The following is a 17896-nucleotide window of genomic DNA, read 5'->3' as shown; positions in this document are numbered from 1 at the left end:
CAACTTACCCTCAACCTCCAACAGTATTTCCCACTCAGGCACAAGGTAAAAAAAAAAATGCAAACGGTAGAGCAGCACTTCATATTTACATCCTGGACATCCAGTCTCCTCCATGGCTCTCAATCGCTTGGGTGAGATTGGCTCCTGTCGCGAGACTGGCGGCGATCTCACCATAAAGAGAGCGCCACCCAGAGGACAGGTGGAAGAAATGCAACGCTGGACCCCCGGGAGGCGAGTTCTGTGTAGGGACTGCAGGAAAACTCCCTAAGGTAGGATTTATTTTTTTCCCCCCCAGATTTTAGCTAAATCTAAGTCTAAGTGTACAAAGAAAAAACAATTGTACTGCTTTTAAACCCTAAAATACAGAAAGAAGAATACCACCAAGGAGATTAAAGGGCACCTAAAGTGAAGTAAATATGCCCAGTTTAACTCACATGGGGCTTCTTCCAGCCCCCTGTAGTCCTCCTGGTCCCTCAACGTCACCCCACTCTTCTCCCATCATTTGCTGTGCTCCTCTGAAAGCTGGCCATTTGGTCCAGGTTTATGCTTGGTACACACCATGCAATTTCCCTTCAGACAAAAGGGTCGAATAGATTATTTCCAACAGATGCGATTTCTGATCAATTTTCCGATCACTTCTATACAAAACTGATCAGAAAAATGATCGGAAATCAGACCGGACCTGTTGGAAATCTAAACTCATCTACCCAACGAGAAATTGCATGGTGCCAGGCATTAGGCTGCTGAATATGCCCTTGTTGCCTGGCGCATTCGGTCCATACGCAGTTGTAATTCTTTTTTTTTTACTAACTGCGCAAGCATATAATTCTCCCATCCACGGAGTGTGGCCAGGAGGCACTCGGCCCCGGGGCTCACATGTAGCTTTCAGAGGAGCACAGCGGCTGAAGGGAGAAGAGCAAAACGACTGCAAGAAACCAGAAGGCCTGCAGGGTGCTGAAGGAAGCCCCAGGTAATGCTGCATACACACTTGAGATAAAAGTCTCTGGAAAAGGCAAGATCACAGACCAATTATACCCCATTCCATGTAGTATGAGAGCCATACCTTCACAGTCTATTCTATGGAGCTGCACTCCCCATCAGATAAAATCTTTGCAAGATGCTGCACACAAAGATGCCCGTACACATTCAAAAGATCATTATCTGCAAAAGATCCATTCCTTCAAAATGCATTCATAGTCTATGAGATCTGCAGATCATCATACACACCTTGTTTAGCAGGCAATCATCTGCAGATCAGATCCACCAGGATGGATTTTCAGATCTGCAGATGATTGCCAGATATGCAGATGAAGTCTGTTAAACAAGGTGTGTATGAGGATCTGCAGATCTCATAGACTATGCATGCATTTTGCAGGAATGGATCTATTGCAGGAAGAGATCTTTTGCAGATAATGATCTTTTGAATGTGTACGGGCATCTTTGTGTGCAGCATCTTGCAAAGATTTTATCTGAGGTCAGTACAAAGAGAAGGGGGTCCGCACATGCCCTTAAATGAGTCCTTTATTTAACGTATCCAAACAACACCAAGTCACGCATCAGCAGCTGACATGTTTCAGACCTACTGGTCCTTAATCATAGCCTGCGTTGCCGTGTCCTCGATCCCGCTGATGTCACCAAGAGCGCATAGCGCAGGCCCAGTATGGTCTGTGTCTGCGCAGTACACTCCTGGTGACATCAGCGGGAGTGAGGACATGGCAACGCAGGCGCAGTGGTTTTCTGACTTTAAAGTCAGAAATTCCAGAAGTGACCTGGAGGCAGGGCTGGAGCATCGGTGAGTGGCTGCGCCAACACAGGATGTCTGCGGGGGACCATTAGAAGCCCCGGGTAAGTTCAACTCATCCCCCCCCTACAGTATCCCTTTAAGTTCCCTTTAAGCACTGCAATGCTATATAAGTGCAGTAAATAAGAAATAGATCCTCACAGAACATAACAGAATGATCACCCACCTCAGCTATTGATCTAGTTAGACCCTGGAAAGAGAACAACCCAAATAGGATCCAGAATTGTAGTGTGCAAACTTTTTAAAAAAAAACAAAATCAGATTTTACTACAGAGGTACAAGAGATACCATACGGTGTTCTCCCAAAACATTTTTCCAGCCGGGTGGCATGAAAAAGTAGCCGGGTGGGGAGAGATGAGAGAACACAGAGCCAGTGCTTCTCTGCACAACTCTGCTTATAGCAGAGGAGGAGGTGAGCCGATGACAGCCGGCTGCTCACCAAAACTAGCCAGGTGGAGCACCAGGCTAAAAGGGCCTGTGGAGAACACTGCCGTAATTCCACTGACATATGAGTAATCCTGGGTACACGGTACGATTTTCCGAGCCAATCGTTTTTCCGCTCGATTCGCTTATCTTCATTCATTTTTCGTATCTTTTTCTATCCACCTCTATGAAAAATCGAGCGCAGAATCGATCAGGAGTAATATATGACATGAGGGATTTTATCAATCGGATCCATCTATCGCAAAAAAAAAAAAAAAAAAATCGTACCATGTGTACCCAGCATTAGGGTGCATACACCCATCCAATTGTGATTGGCCTATTTTACCGCTTCCATGTGATTTTCGATGCGACAACCACATATAAAAAGCAAGCTCTCATAGTACATGAACGTGGTAGAATTGGCCAATTATTGGCAAACAAAATTGGATATGTGTATGCACATTTAATCATGGCACCCACTAGCAGCGCTTTTCTAAATGTTTCTGCGATTTGAAAAGCTCTTGCTAATATGATCCTACAGAGGACCTTTCTAAAAACCCACATTCAAGTGGGATCACACACACAGCATTACATTAACAAGCGATTTTCAAATCAGAAGCACTTAGAAAAGCACTGAGGGCTCAAACCCACTATGAGCCTTTTCAAAGCGCTAGCGATTTGAAAGAGCTCTTGCTAATGCAATGCTATGGGTGATTTTTACAAAATCACATCACTCAAGTGGGATCACACTCATAGCATTAGAAAGTGGAGCAGTGCTTTTCAGTGCTGCTACATTTAGGCGCAGACGGCGACACCATAGACTATAATGGGAATCAGTCTACAGCTGCGCTCAGTGAGTAACGTCTGCGCCGTCAGAAGACGGAGCCGAAGTTGCTTAAAAAAATAATAATTCAGCCTCCAGCAATCGCTGGAAGACGAATTATATCATTCCCCCACTATCCATGGCGGCCTGGAGGGGGCATAGTAATTAATACGGCCCTGACTTGTGCAGAAGCAGGATCAGCCACATACAGGCTGTATCCTGCGCCCAAGTCTACCGGCGCCCATTTCAAATGTACTCTTAGCAAGAGCTTTTCAAATGACAAGCGCTTAACTGCTTAGTAAAGTACTGCTTGTGGATTCCAGGCCTTAGGCTAGTTTCATACTGGGTCATGGAATACCCTGTAAAAACAGGATCCCAACAGAGGAGAAAAGTTGCAAAGTGTGCTATGCATAAGATGTGATGCATATAGTGAAGTTTATTGTAGTTCATGAAAAGCATACTTTACTCCAACTGTAAACAAGCACGTTATCTGGTGCCACACACTAGCCTCACATTCCAATGAACAACACTGCTAACGCATTAATGTGAACATACCACTACAATATAACTGCATAGCGTTTGCTACGCTACTACATTGTCCGATGCAACACATAGCAATAGATCTGTGTGAATGTAGCCCAAAACCCAAAAGTTAAGTGCCAGATGTAATTTTTAAAGGAGCCCTAGTTACATACCTCCTAGTATTAAAAAAGGTACACAAGTCATGGAGGTGGCACTAGGGTCAGGACACAGTCTGCATGGAGTATGTTCATCACCCGTGTTTCATCCTGACGCTCCAGGTCTCGCACATCCCATAAACATACAAAAGTTCTTTACACAAAAATGGGCTAAAAGTGTCCACTAATGATACAATCTTGGTTGTATAATCTTACTAAATCTATGTAATAGAAAGGTAAAGTGGGCGAATATAATTTGAATGGATAGTTTAGGTAGAGCCTCATATGACAGAGAGAGTAAGACTATCATAAGTGAACACCTTAATGATATAATCTTGATTGTACACCCTTACCACTCATATGTAATATGAGGAACTGCCTAAAGTATATTCACTGTTTACCAATTTACTACGTAAATTTGGTAAGATTGTACAATCAATATTGTATCATTTGTGGGCAAGTTTAGACTATGATTGGGACATAAGACTATGGCTGTGGTGGGGACAATTAGTGACATGGCCTATATACTCTGTAAGGAACTGCAGAGGGTGTCAGTGCTAAAAATATAAGTGCATGACACATAAAAGAATGTGAAGAGAAGTACAAAGAAAACTTGAACACATGGCTTTAAAAAGGTTCGAACAAAAATGATTAGCCTTCAAACCTATCAAGTCAGAATTACATCAGAGTGACCAGAAAAGTAGTTTTGGTTGAACCACTCGAAATGTAATTTAATACCCAGCGCCTGATTGGTGAATGTGAGCAACTGGACCAGGTTTATTTCCAACTATCTTGTTGTATTGAAGCCACGTCTGGAGATAGTGAACTGCCCCACATTCCAGATACTAGATGGGGGTAGCACACAGGAGGAGACTGCCTGTACCATGAACGGACACTGGAGGAGTCCCATGAACTGTGATGAACTAACTATAAGAGCACACATGAGGCGAGGCAGGGACAGCTGCACACAACACATCCTGCCCCCCAGCAGCATGGAGTGATTGCATGAATATTATATATCCCTAGGGCACATCCATGAGGTGTATGCGGCCACGCAAGGGGCTGACAGGATGAATCATGGCCAATGTGACAGCAGGCATCAGGCAACAGAATGAGGGGCCACACTGGCCTTTGCTATCCCTCCGGGGAGACCCACACACTCTGCACGACAATGCTGTATGGACGCCGCAAAGCCGCGGCCTCCTCTTCCCGCTATTCCCGGCCGCACAGCTTCCCTTCCCCCTGGGCTGCCCTCCCTTCCCGCGCCACACAGACTCCCTCCCGCCCAGCTGGCCCGGCCCCCGCTCCCCGCCACACCACACATCCCCCCGCTTGCCTTGTAGAAAGCTCCGTTAGAGCCGCGCACTTCCACCGTCAGGTCCTCCATGTTGGAAACGCAAAGGGCGATGGGAAGGATTTCTAGAAAGTTTCTGCGTCACCCAAGGAGGGAGGGAGAGAGCCGGGGGCGGGGAGGAGGAGAGGAAGGGGAGGAGACCGAAGTAGTGAGCAGTCAGTGGAGTGCACGACTCACTGAGCAAGAGAGATAGAACTCTCCATTGGAAATTGTGTTCAATGGGGATGACTGGTAGCAGAGAGCAGTATTGTAGATGTATATTTGATCGTGTGGACCTAAAGTGAGAACGTGCTTGTAGAAAAGGAAGTAATTTGGATGAAATATAAGAGGGAAGGTTGATGGAAAGGGTGAATAGAAGATCTGTTGGGAAGTAAGGGGGACCTAAATGAAAAAGGCTGGGGGGGGGGGGGGGGGGTAGGACCTCATAGGGTAGGTTGTGTAAGACCTGTATGAGGGGGACTGATGGTGTGGGCTGTGGAAGAGAACTTGTGGTGGGAGAAAGTGATTGGTGGTCTTATGTGGGAGTGGGACTGATAACATGGCTGAATATTATTAGTATTTATACAGCACCAACATCTTTCACAACGCTGTACAGAGTATATTGTCTTGTCACCGTCCCTCTGAGGGGCTCACAATCTAATCCCTACCATAGTCATATGCCTATCATATGTATTGTAAACTAGGGCCAATTAAGGGTTATAAAAAAACTCATCTGTATGTTTTTTGAGAAGAAACTGTGGTGTCCGGAGGAAACCCACACAGGAATGTCCAGAGGAAACTCACACAGTCAGGGGGCGAACATACAAACTCTGTGCAGATAGTAGTGATGGGAATTCCGGCTCTTTTAAGAGCATCGGCTCCCATTAAAGAGCCGGCTCGTATGGCTCTCAAAAGGCTCTTCATTTAATATCATTAGATGCCACTCAGATACGGAAGAAAAGCCCCGCCCGGTGTCCATGACAACTCCAGGCTGCTTCTCTGAGTGGGGCAGTCCCTCCTGCTGCTGCTCTGCTCTGTCCCATACACCCCTACAAGCTACAGGAGGAGGACTACATCTCCCAGCATGCCTCAGCGCCCTTTATTGCAGAGCTGTTTGGGGTGGATGAGGCATCAACTCTACCCAGAGTGGGCATCGGCACCTCTGATTCGCGTCAAAGAATCGGCTTTTAGAGCCGGCTCGTTCGCGAACGACCCATCACTAACAGATAGTGCCCCGGCTTGCATTCAAACCAGTGACCCAGCACTACAAGGCAAGAGTGCTAACCACTACACCATGGTGCTGCCCAATATAACATTTATAGGAAAGAACTTATGATGGAGCCAAGTTTAGGCTACTGCATGAGAGGACTGATGGATGACTTTAAAGGACAACTGTAGGGAGAGGTATATGGAGGCTGCCATATTTATTTGCTTTTAAACAATACCAGTTGCCTGGCAGCTCTGCTGCTCTATGGGGCTGCAATCATGTGTGAATTAGACCAGAAACAAGCATGCAGCCAATCTTGTTAGATCTGACAATAATGCCAGAAACTCCTGTTCTGCCGGATCAGTTCAGATTGCGGCAACTCGGAGGGGTAATAGTATTTAACGCCACCTCGGAGTTTAGTGGCAGTGGGGAAAGGCGTCATTCGGCTCTCCCTGTGCCGAACTGAGCGTCACCGACATCATATGCACCCTTGTTCTGCTGCGTGCTTGTATTAGAGACAGGAGCAGCAGGGAAGCCAGGCAGCTACTATTCCTTAATAGGAAGTAAATATTGCAACCTCCACATACATTTTTCACTACAGTTGTCCTTTAATGCCTGTGGGAAAGGGTTGATAGTTGGGAATGAGTTTAAGACCTGTGGGGAAGGGGAAGGGCTTATAATTGTTGGGATAGAACCTGTTGCTGTGGTTGGCTGTTTAATGGGATTTGGCAGGGGAAGTGGGGAGGATCAGACGGGAGAGATATAAGACATAAGGAGGAAATGATGGTTAGGGTCGTGTGTAAGACCTGTGAGGTGGGGGCAAGACATAAAACCTGTACATAAGGGTTGGCAAGGCAGGGCTGTGGAGTCGGGGCAATTTTGGGTGCCTGGAGTCGGAGTCGGGAAAAAATGCACCGACTACTAATGAATTTAAACTGTAATTAAAATAGAAAATATGATAAAATGTTCTATATCAGACAATGGTCATCAATAATTTATACATACAGTAATAGCTGTGCTTAGTCCACAAAAATGAAATAAACCAATCAAAATGAGTTACTTGTGCTGCTTCAATAAAGCAGTCCCCGTATTTTTAAAGTCAGATATACACATCTGATTTTGACTGTAAATATGATGTGTACACAGGAATCTCTTATGTATACTAAATAACATCTATGCTGTAAGTATAAAGCCACATGTGTAGCCGTGTCACTAATAGAGATGGTCAATGAGATGGAAATAATTTTGCGTTGATGCCGAGTTATGCAAATGTACGCACTCTGCTCATGAAATCAAATAATGTGCTATATTAAAATTTGGTTTGGTAACTATGAATTAAAGAGTACCTGAGACTGATGAAAAGAAAATGTTTATACATTCCTGGGGCTTCCTCCAGCCCCCTTCAGGCTAATCCAGTCACTGTCCTCCTCCACCACCTGGATCTTCTGCTATGAGTCCTGGTAATTCAGCCAGTCAGCGCAGTCCAGCCGCATGCCACTTCCACAGCCAGGAGCATTCTGCACCTGCGCAATAGTGCTGCGCAGGTGTAGTGCGCTCCCAGCGGCGGAGTGTGTGCATGCGCACTATGCCAGACTGGCTCAAGTACCTGGACTCATAGCAGAAGATCCAGGTGGCGGAGGAGGACAGCGAGGGATTTATTAGCCTGAAGGGGGCTGGAGGAAGCCCCAGGTATGTATAAAACTTTAATTTCATCTGTCTCAGGTTTACTTTGTTACACAGTAGTACTATACTCTACATATGCACTCTCCACAGAGCTGCAGGAAATCCACTGAGAATGTTGTGCACATTAAACACAGAGGTGTTGTCTATCACCCATAAACCTGGTTCAGATTGTACATGAAGAATGTGTAATAGAGGAAGAATCTTCTTATTCCCCTGCAGAGTACCTGCACATCACTCTTACATGTACCCACAGTTACATTGCCTAGGGCCTGATAGATGTTCTTTGTTCCGGTCTGTACCTTTTACAAGTACTCTTACCAAGGACTAGTTTTAGTCTATGACTAAAGGGAATAAATATGGCAGTCTCCATATCCTTCTCATTTCAGTTGTCTTTTAAAATTCCTAAGCGTTGGCAGTTAAGAGACGAATTTCATGTTACATACTTTCAATCAACAAGATTATAATATGCAAATTAGAGTGTAATGATTGTGGAATTCTCTCCATGATCAGCGCACAGGATGTGCGCTGACACTGCGGAAATCCTCCACAAACGTATAATTTGCGGGAACCCAGCAGAAGGTGCAATGCACCTGTAGAGGGAAATTCCTGTCGGCAGGTGGAGCTGTGGAGTGCAGAGGAACAGCTCCTCTGCCCTACCACACACGCCAGACAGGAATTGTACAAAGGGAAGAAACGCAATCGCAAGAGAGGCGATTGAGAATGAGCACAGAGACAGATTGTATGTGTGTGCACCAAACTAGTCGCCAACCCGCGACGGTGCACACACCACAGCAGATATGAAGTAGGAATGCGATCGCGAGAGGTGCGATCGCCAGGCGTGACACAAGGCTACAGCAAGGCGGAGCACGAGAGTAGCAAAGGCACAGCAAATCATACAATGAGAAGATAAGGAAAATAACAAACGCTAACTGACCGCGAACACCGCACTCATTCGCAACAGTGCACGCGTTCATGCGCGGTCTCCACGTGATAAGCACAATAGAGACAAGCACGCCTAACTAACCACTGACAGACAAACATGAAACAGAGGACGCGAGCGCTTGCTTAACGGTTACCTCACCGAGCCTCCAGCAAGCGTTCGTAGCTGACAAGACAGACACACGAAAATAGGGACAAGCGAGAGATAGGATCCACAGCACTAGCGAAAAGAGGCCAGTGCGATCCAGGGAGACAGAGAGATGGAGATCAGACGGATCCACAGCACTAGCGCTAGGCGAGTGCGATCCAGGCAAGACAGATAGAGGAGATAGCTGGTAGCAACCGTTGCTCCAGCTATACTCCAAGAACAAAGATCAGAACGACCTCCTGTCGACCACCGCAGGGACAGGACAATCGCAACAGACAAACAAAACAGATATGCAATCCTAACTGCACTAGGGAACCTGCCGAGTACAGTCCCAGCAATTACTCTTAAGCTAAACTTTCAAACAATGAGCAAGGCTGACACTCTCCAGAGTGTTCCACAGGAAGAATCCTTATGACCAGCAACTTACTGTGAGAAACATAGCTCTTTATAAAGCAAGCCCACAGGGGATGTGGCTAGGCAATCTGCATGACAAACATATGCAAATTCCTCAGCAGCAAACTGCACAACTGACAAAAGGTCTCTCTTCCAGAGACCTGCAGAATGCAGACCTGAACAGTGATCAAAAGGCTGCCTGCCTGCGCAGGCAGCCACGCGGATCCTCGCATAGAGGAGTCGGAGTCGAGGAGTCGGAGTCGGTGGAATCCTAAATTGAGGAGTCGGAGTCGGTGGATTTTTGTACCGACTCCACAGCCCTGTGGCAAGGGACTGATAGAAGGAATTGGGTCAAATAGTGGAAGGACAGGAGCAGTAAGTAAGGGCTGTTGGTAGGAACCAGATACGGCTAATCACAAGGACTGGATATAAAACTAGTGGAAAAATGCTCTTAGTGGGGGATATGACCTAATGGTGTGGACAGGGTACATGACTTGTGGAAGAGGAATGATAGTGTGGACTGAGTATAAGGACCCTTTTCCTCTGAAAATTGCAATTGCAAATTTCAGTTGCGATTGCAACTTTATCTATTCACACTGCGTTCAATGCTACACGTTTATTTTGCATATGGGTAGGTTTCAATGTGTAGTTGCATTCACAATTTCGGGGGAAAAACAGAACATTTTATGACTGGAAAATAAATTGCTGGATAGATAGAAAGAAAGATTGCTGTGTAATTTTGTTGTGTTCCCTTTGCTTTAACCCAAACGTCAATACGGGAAAAATGCAGCATGCACTGTGTTGGCATTTGGGTTAAACTCGATTGTACAAGTGGAAAAAGACACTGCTTTTTCTATGTTAATTACAGTGCCCTTACAATTGATAATCTTGTTATAGTAAACTCCAAGGGACCAGGAAAAGTAGTTTACTATATCAGAAATTGTCCTAGAAATGGCCCAGCATGCCCTGGTGCATACTCTGCTGCAAAGGCCCAACTCTGTCCTCCCATTGGAGGTGCAGTACAAAAACTTGCACATTTGGTAGACTACAAAGTTAAGCATACCTTAGGGCTGCATAGCCAGGCTATGTTGCTGGTACATTATCCAGGGCTCCTTAAAAATTGCAGCCATCACTGAATAAAGGCAGCCACTCGCTTCCTGTGAGTGGGTCTGATACCTCTGTGGGCGAGACTTGCTGCATGTGTCCTGCAGAACTTTCTGCTCAAATGTAAGCCAATCATGCAGCGAATCATGATAGGCTACTCTAATCTGTAATGCGAGTGGCTCCAGTATCTCAACGGGCAGAACATAGCACTCTCCTATCCACTCTCCTTAGTTTTGCAGTGAGTAGGCCCATTCTGTATGCACTACAAGTAAATTTAGCCTGTACTGCGCTCCATACACTACCAGTAACGTCATCGCTAACAAGGGAAGAGATACCCTGGAGTGCGTACAATCCCGTGAGTGCATCCTCTTTTGTTTATGTTTACATTATTCCTCATTCTCCCCAGGCTGCTTATTTGTACAGTACTGTATATTCAGCACCAGTACCATTTTTCTTGTCTTATTGCCCATTTCCCCTAGAAGCAATGCTATGCAGAAATCGACCCGCGATGCAAGGAAACTGCAACCAATTCATGTCAATGGAGTAGTTTCCATTGACGTGAATTTACCTATGCAGCGCGGCGCGGGGTAAATTATGGATAGCAGGCTGCAGTTTTCCGCACCACGCATCCAAGTCCATATAGCTGCCAACGGGAAGCCACATGACGCCGCATCCGGTTGTACGGAAGACAACCGGAAGTACTTGCAGAGGGATGCAAGGCAATCGCCTCGCATTTTAAACGCCAGTGGAAACAGGCCCTTACTAATGTTATCAGGCATCAACTCATTTGCATCCAAAATTGTATTCAAACCTCCACTCAAAGGACTAAAATTTGTGCAAAAACTTTATTTTGGTCAAAATGGTCATAAAAGGTAATTTCCCTTTAAAAATAATTATCAGCTCACTTATAACCAGCCTGAAGACAGCAGCTGACCATGGGTTTCCCACTGACATATGAGGCATGCACCGCCCACTTTTTACTATATTCAGAATCACGTAGGATTTTTGGTATAACTTAAGTTTTATTATATCGGGGTTTACTTTCACAGGCTTTGCTCCCGTAGACTTATAATGGAGATTGGGACCTGGAGACAGTTTACTATACCTGAATGTTTACCATACCCATGTTTATTATAACAAGAGTATACTATAATTACCGAAATCCGAATCTGCTGATTTTTTTTTTACGGTATTCTAAATGAATTCTGAATTTTGTGGATTCTGAGTTTGCATTGTGAATCCATAATTTTTTTTATTTATTGCACATATAGTTTAGTACTAACTATATGTTCACAATAGGTTATATTTTGCTTTGGATTTTCACATTCATGTATTTGAGCATGCTCTGTAGACATTTTTCACTATTTGTGCAAAAAAAGGTTTGTGTTTTACATAAATGTAATTTTGCGTATCTTATGGAATTTAAACGCCCAATTCCGAATTCTGACTTTAAACTTGGAATACTGATGCAAATGTCTGAATTCCACAAAATCTGTGTACTCAAGCATATGTATAGGGCCTTCATTCTGATTGTATAACGTGTAAGATATGGCTGATGATAGGGGCTGGGTTTATGATCTGTAGATATGAGCTAATAGGGTGAGTATAAAGATAAAGGCATACTTTAGATTCTCCTCTGCTGACATAATCGTTCTTGACGAGAAATCTAAACTGTATACAGATGAGCCCTGATGTCGCTGGCCTGGTATTCTCTAACTTGCCTAGATGAATTACCTTGCCCCATCTCTGTTTTAGAGGGAGTTTCCACAGTATTATGCTTCACATGCATTCTCCCCATCCCTTCTCCATAGAGCAGAACACACTACTTGGCTGGAAGATTTCATACACAAGATGTCAGTCAAAAGTGGGTACAAGCATTAAGACCTACTGAAAAGGGCCGGTAGGATGGTTAGGTATAGGGCATGTTGAAAAGGATTGATGGGGCTTAGTATGAATACTGTAGGAAAAGGCTGAAGATGGAGACTGTAGAGAGGACTGAGGGGGGGGGGGGGGGGCAGGTATTATTATTATTATTGATTTATATAGCGCCAACATATTCCGCAGTGCTTTACAAAGCACAATAAGACGACAAGGGGAACATAGATACAACCAAAAAATGCACAGCAGAGTTCCAAGCAGCACACGTATTGTTACAAAAACAGTAAACATTAGGAGGATGACCTTGCCCTTTCGAGCTTACAATCTAATGGTATGAACTGAATGGCTCATGGTAAAGGATGCATATAAGACCTAATGGAAACAGCTGATAGTGTGGGATACATTCAAGTGGACCCAAACTAAAAATACAAGAATTCAGAAATAAAATCTATTTTCTAAATTATAATAATAAATAGCAGCCTTTTTTCAGCTGCATGATGACAAATATAAAATATTTTACATTTATTGGAGGAACCCCTCCCTTCCTTTCATATTGCCGGCAAATAATCCGGCAAACTGGTGGAGTAGATGGTGTCCAGCAATGGAGGAATTGCTAATGGCTGCCACCTGTATAACCCTAGTTATGAAAAGAGAAGGGTGAAAAGCATGCACTGAAATGCTCATAGGCTGGAAGAAGTGTTTATTTATCTTTGTATGTGTCAGAGTGGCGCAACTAAATATTTTGAATTAAAAAAATGTTTGGTTTGGGTCCGCTTAAGGAACAGTGGTAGGTGGCAGAGAAGCAGTAGAGAGGACACAGTGGTGTGCAGCAGAGGAGGGGTTCTTGTCTGCTTTGTAGTGTTTATCCCAGAATGGAATGGGGAGGCGGGGATCCCATTCCCTCTAAGTACTCTGCATGTGTTATTTTCTAATTATAGACCACTGGCTTCCCAGCCCTAAATAGAAGTAGTATCATTCATTCGAGAATCCCACTTGTGCTTAGGGGAAAAAAATAAACTGTTAGTAAGAAAAAAACAACTTTTTGGAAGTCGTTTAAGTTGTTAAAAACACTATCAGAAAAGTTTGAGTGAGACATTTTTCACTTGTTATAGCCCATATATCAAATGTATATATTACATATTGCAGCTGAGTAGAATTTGTGTACATGTAGTAAAGATGTGTTTTTATAGAACTCTCTGTACAATTGCACTGCTCTAACAGGCATGAGGGCTTCCATTCTCTGAAAATCCCACTGTGTCTGCAGGCAGACAGGACATTTCTGCCCGTAGTTGATATTTATATGGGCGCCTATAGCAGCGCCTGACTGAAATGTTTTGTTTTGTCACAGCAGACTGGAAGCAAAGGGGGGGCTGTGAATGGGGTGTGGGGTGGTGGTTAAGGCTAGGCAAGGGACGCGGTTAAAGGTTATGCATTGTAGGGGGCAGGATAGGTATTGGGTTAAGGGTAGGCATTGGGGCGGTGAGTGTTTAAAGAGAATCTGTACTCTAAAATTCTTACAATAAAAAGCATACCATTCTATTCATTATGTTCTCCTGGGCCCCTGTTTGCTGTTTCTGCCACTCCCTGCTGCAAATCAATTAAATAAGGTGCAAGGGTGCTATGTATATTGGTTAATATCCCTGAAAGATACAGAGCGGGGCCAACCTAGAACACTTGAATATATCTAAATACTATTACAAAAGGTTATGAGGCCACCAACATTATACCAATATGAAAATTTATTAAAGATACTTCTCAAAATACAAAACACAATCCCCTAGGATACCACCCTCCACATGATACCCTCTTCCCCATAGTTAAAAACAGGAATCCTGGCGGAGTAAAGGTTATGCATAACTGGTGTTACTTCTGCAGATAAATTGATTAGTCTCTGGCCAGAGAATTACATAACCAATCATCCATTCGTCCGCGCATATATTCCACATCCACACTGCCACAACAGATAGAAAAAGCGGGGGGCCCCCTTTAAAAATTCCTCTCTTCCCTTAACTTGATAGGTATTAGGATAAGGAGATCCATGTATAATCAACAAGTTCCAGGTTATAAATAACTTTCCAGATAGCTTGTAGCGTTACAGCCTTAAAGAAAACAGTACATGGATAGGTCTCACCCGCAAAGTAATGCTCTTTGGAACACAGGCAATTTTCCGCGCTCACTGTAAGGATTCCGTAACTGGATTCATCCGTGCGTGTACAATATTCGTGCATCCACTAGGTTCAGCAATTTCTTGTGCAGACCGGGTCCTGTATGACTTGGATCACCGGCCACTGCCAGGCAACAGCGCTGTAGGGAGTCGCACGCTGAACACGCCGGTTCTCCGTGCAGAGCAATGGCGGCAGCAGGAAGTGTGTATGTGATGGTCGTCACCAGTCAGCTGACCCGACTCCGCCCACCGACGCGTTTCACGCCCACCTTGGGCGTTTCATCAGGGTGTGGCCTAAGCGGCCGTGCGTTCAGTTAAGAACGATTCCTAGGCTCCGCCCCATATGTTACCACAGCAACCACTCTCATAGGACACATACGGGGATTGTATTGAAACATGGCTATAGAAAAGAGCGATTAGGTAAAAACCACAAATATTCTATTCATATCATCATTGGCATCAATCAGAGTCTCATTCAATTTTAGGAATTCTCTTCTCCATATGAAATCACTTATGTAGTTTTCTTTTAACAGAGTCCATATCTTGTTATGGCATTTGAAGTGACACTCACTGCGGATCCATCCACCCACATGCATTACCCTCACATAGACACTATTTATATCTATTGAGTTTCAAAAATGGGGATAGATCCAATTCTACGTTTAAGCCATAGGGTTATGTAATTCTCTGGCCAGAGACTAATCAATTTATCTGCAGAAGTAACACCAGTTATGCATAACCTTTACTGCGCCAGGATTCCTGTTTTTAACTATGGGGAAGAGGGTATCATGTGGAGGGTGGTATCCTAGGGGATTGTGTTTTGTATTTTGAGAGGACTCCCTGCTGCAACCCTGGCTTGTAATTGCCAGTTTTAGGCAGTGCTTACAAACGAAAAACATGGCTGCTAACCAGCATGTGATAGGCTGATAGAAGCTCAGTCTGTGACTCATACAGAGCCTGGAGGGGGCGTGGAGAGGGTGTGTATAACTTCTACCTATCACAGCAGAGCAGTACATTCCTGCCTGAGCCGACAAAGCTGACAAAGGAAAGACGATTAGATTATATAACAGAGATAATACAGCCACTGTGCAACTAGGAAAAGCTGCAGTAAAGGTGGCCATGCACTCGTTAGATTAGCAGCAGATAGATAATCAGATAGATTTCTGACCTATCTGATGTGTTTAGGAACATTTTTTACTAGGAACAGATTTCCAATAGATTTCAGTATGAAATCTATTGAAAATCGATCTGATGGCATTTTTTTGCCATCAGATTTCCATTAGGGCCAATGCAAAATGATAAGCAATCTCAACAGATCGACCTAGATTTTCCAGCATGTCAGATCGATTGAATTAATCGATTTGCGTTCGATCGGCGGCTAATCGGCTCAGTGTATGGGCTCCTTAAAGAGACTTTGAAGCGAGAATAAATCTCGCTTCAGAGCTCATAGTTAGCAGGGGCATGTGTGCCCCTGCTAAAACGCCGCTATCCCGCGGCTAAACGGGGGTCCCTTCACCCCCAAACCCACCCCGCAAAACTTGGTCGTAAACTTGGTAGTAAAATTTTCTCTTCCTGGAGTCAGGGCTAATGGCTGCAGCCCTGCCTCTAGTCACGTCTATCAGACGCGCATCGCCGCCTCTCCCCCGCCCCTCTGAGTGTGAGTGAAGGAAGACTGAGAGGGGCGGGGGAGAGGCGGAGGTACACGTCTGATAGACGCGCATGAGGCAGGGCTGCGGCGGTTAACCCTGCCCCAATGCGGAAGCGCTCCCCGGCTGCACGGAGGGGATTTGGGGGTGTAGGGACCCCCGTTAAGCCATGGGATAGCGGCGTTTTAGCAGAGGCACACATGCCCCTGCTATCTATGAGGTCTGAAGCGAGATTTATTCTCGCTTCAGACTCTCTTTAAGACAGACCACATTAGAACATGTATAGGAACTTATAGGTTAGAAGAAATAAGGCTGAAAATTATGTTACAGAGTCTCTTTAAGGTAAGGTTTGGGGGGGGGGGTTATGTTTAGGTAGAGGGAGGGTTCTGGCGTAGAATAGGGTTAGGTTTAGGCTTCTTGCACACCAAGACGTTGCATTAGGTGGCACGTTAAGGTCGCATAACGTGCACCTAACACAACGTATGGTGCTGCAAGAGCCGACGGTAGAGTGAGCCGCGTTAGGCGGCTCGAGTCCTATAATGTCTCCCAGAGTGGCGCTGATTGGCCAGCGGGACCACGTGATGCGGAGCGAGACACTCCGCATCACGTGGTCCCGCCGGCCAATCAGCGCCCGCCAGTGCAGTGAATATTAAGTAGCCATGTGCGCGGCTACTGTAGCTGGCTCTTCCCGCCTCCTCCGCCCCCCACTGCGCATGTGCAAACAGTCTAACGCGGCTATAGCCGCTCCAACGCCGTAGCATGCTGCACTTTGCACAGAACGTGCAGCGTTACATGTAACGCAACGTGGGCTGTGTGAACAGCCCACTTGTGTTACATTGCTGTGCGTTGGGGGAGCGTTACAGGCGCACTAACGTGCGCCTGTAACGTCTTGGTGTGCAAGCAGCCTCAGCTGTAGTAAAATGTTGGTATTAGAAACTTCTAATATAGTAAACTACTTTCCCTGGTCCCTTAGCATTTACCATAAAGGGATTCTACTGTAACTGGAAATAAAATGGTTATTTCTAATACTTTGTTGCAAACCTTTTGCTGGTAATGACAACCTGAACTCATGGACATCACCAGATGTTGTTTTCCTCCTTTTTAATGCTCTGCCAGGCCTTTACTGCAGCGGCTTTCAGTTGCTGTTTGTTTGTGGGCTTTTCTGTCCAAAAGTTGTTCTTCAACAAGTGAAATGCATGGTCAGTTAGGTTAAAATCTGACTTGGGTACAAGAATTTTCCACGTTTGCTTAACCATTTCAGCCCGCGGGGATTTTTCACCTTATGCATCAGAGCAATTTTCACCTCCCATTCATTTGCTAATAACTTTATCACTACTTATCACAATTTATTGATCTATATCTTGTTTTTTCCGCCACTAATTAGGCTTTCGTTGGGTGGTACATTTTGCTAAGAATTTTTTTTAATGAATGCATTTTAACAGGATTAATAAGAAAAAAATGGAAAAAATCATTATTTCTCAGTTTTCAGCCATTATAGCTTTAAAATAGTCCACGCTACCATAATAAAACCCATGTATTTTATTTGCCCATTTGTCTCGGTTATTATACCATTTAAATTTTGTCCCTATCATAATGTATGGCGCCAATATTTTATTTGGAAATAAAGGTGCATTGTTTCCGTTTTGCGCCTATCACTATTTACAAGCTTATAATTTA

General features: G+C 44.7%; 1 protein-coding gene across 3 annotated transcripts in view; it reads right to left on the bottom strand.

Annotated features, from left to right (window-relative positions):
- The window catches only part of FXR1 (FMR1 autosomal homolog 1), a 103996-nt gene extending 98829 nt beyond the window's left edge, over positions 1-5167 (bottom strand). For all 3 annotated transcript variants that reach the window (XM_068281078.1, XM_068281079.1, XM_068281080.1), the window contains exon 1: positions 5061-5167. In XM_068281078.1, the coding sequence (XP_068137179.1) occupies positions 5061-5111 (51 nt within the window). In that variant the 5' untranslated portion in view covers positions 5112-5167. The remainder of the gene's footprint in view (positions 1-5060) is intronic.
- Positions 5168-17896: the final 12729 nt, after the last annotated feature.

Source organism: Hyperolius riggenbachi, chromosome 4 (assembly GCF_040937935.1).
Source record: "Hyperolius riggenbachi isolate aHypRig1 chromosome 4, aHypRig1.pri, whole genome shotgun sequence".
Lineage (NCBI taxonomy): Eukaryota > Metazoa > Chordata > Amphibia > Anura > Hyperoliidae > Hyperolius > Hyperolius riggenbachi.
The sequence above is the reverse complement of the archived record's forward strand: the minus strand, read 5'-3'. Positions and strand labels throughout refer to the sequence as shown.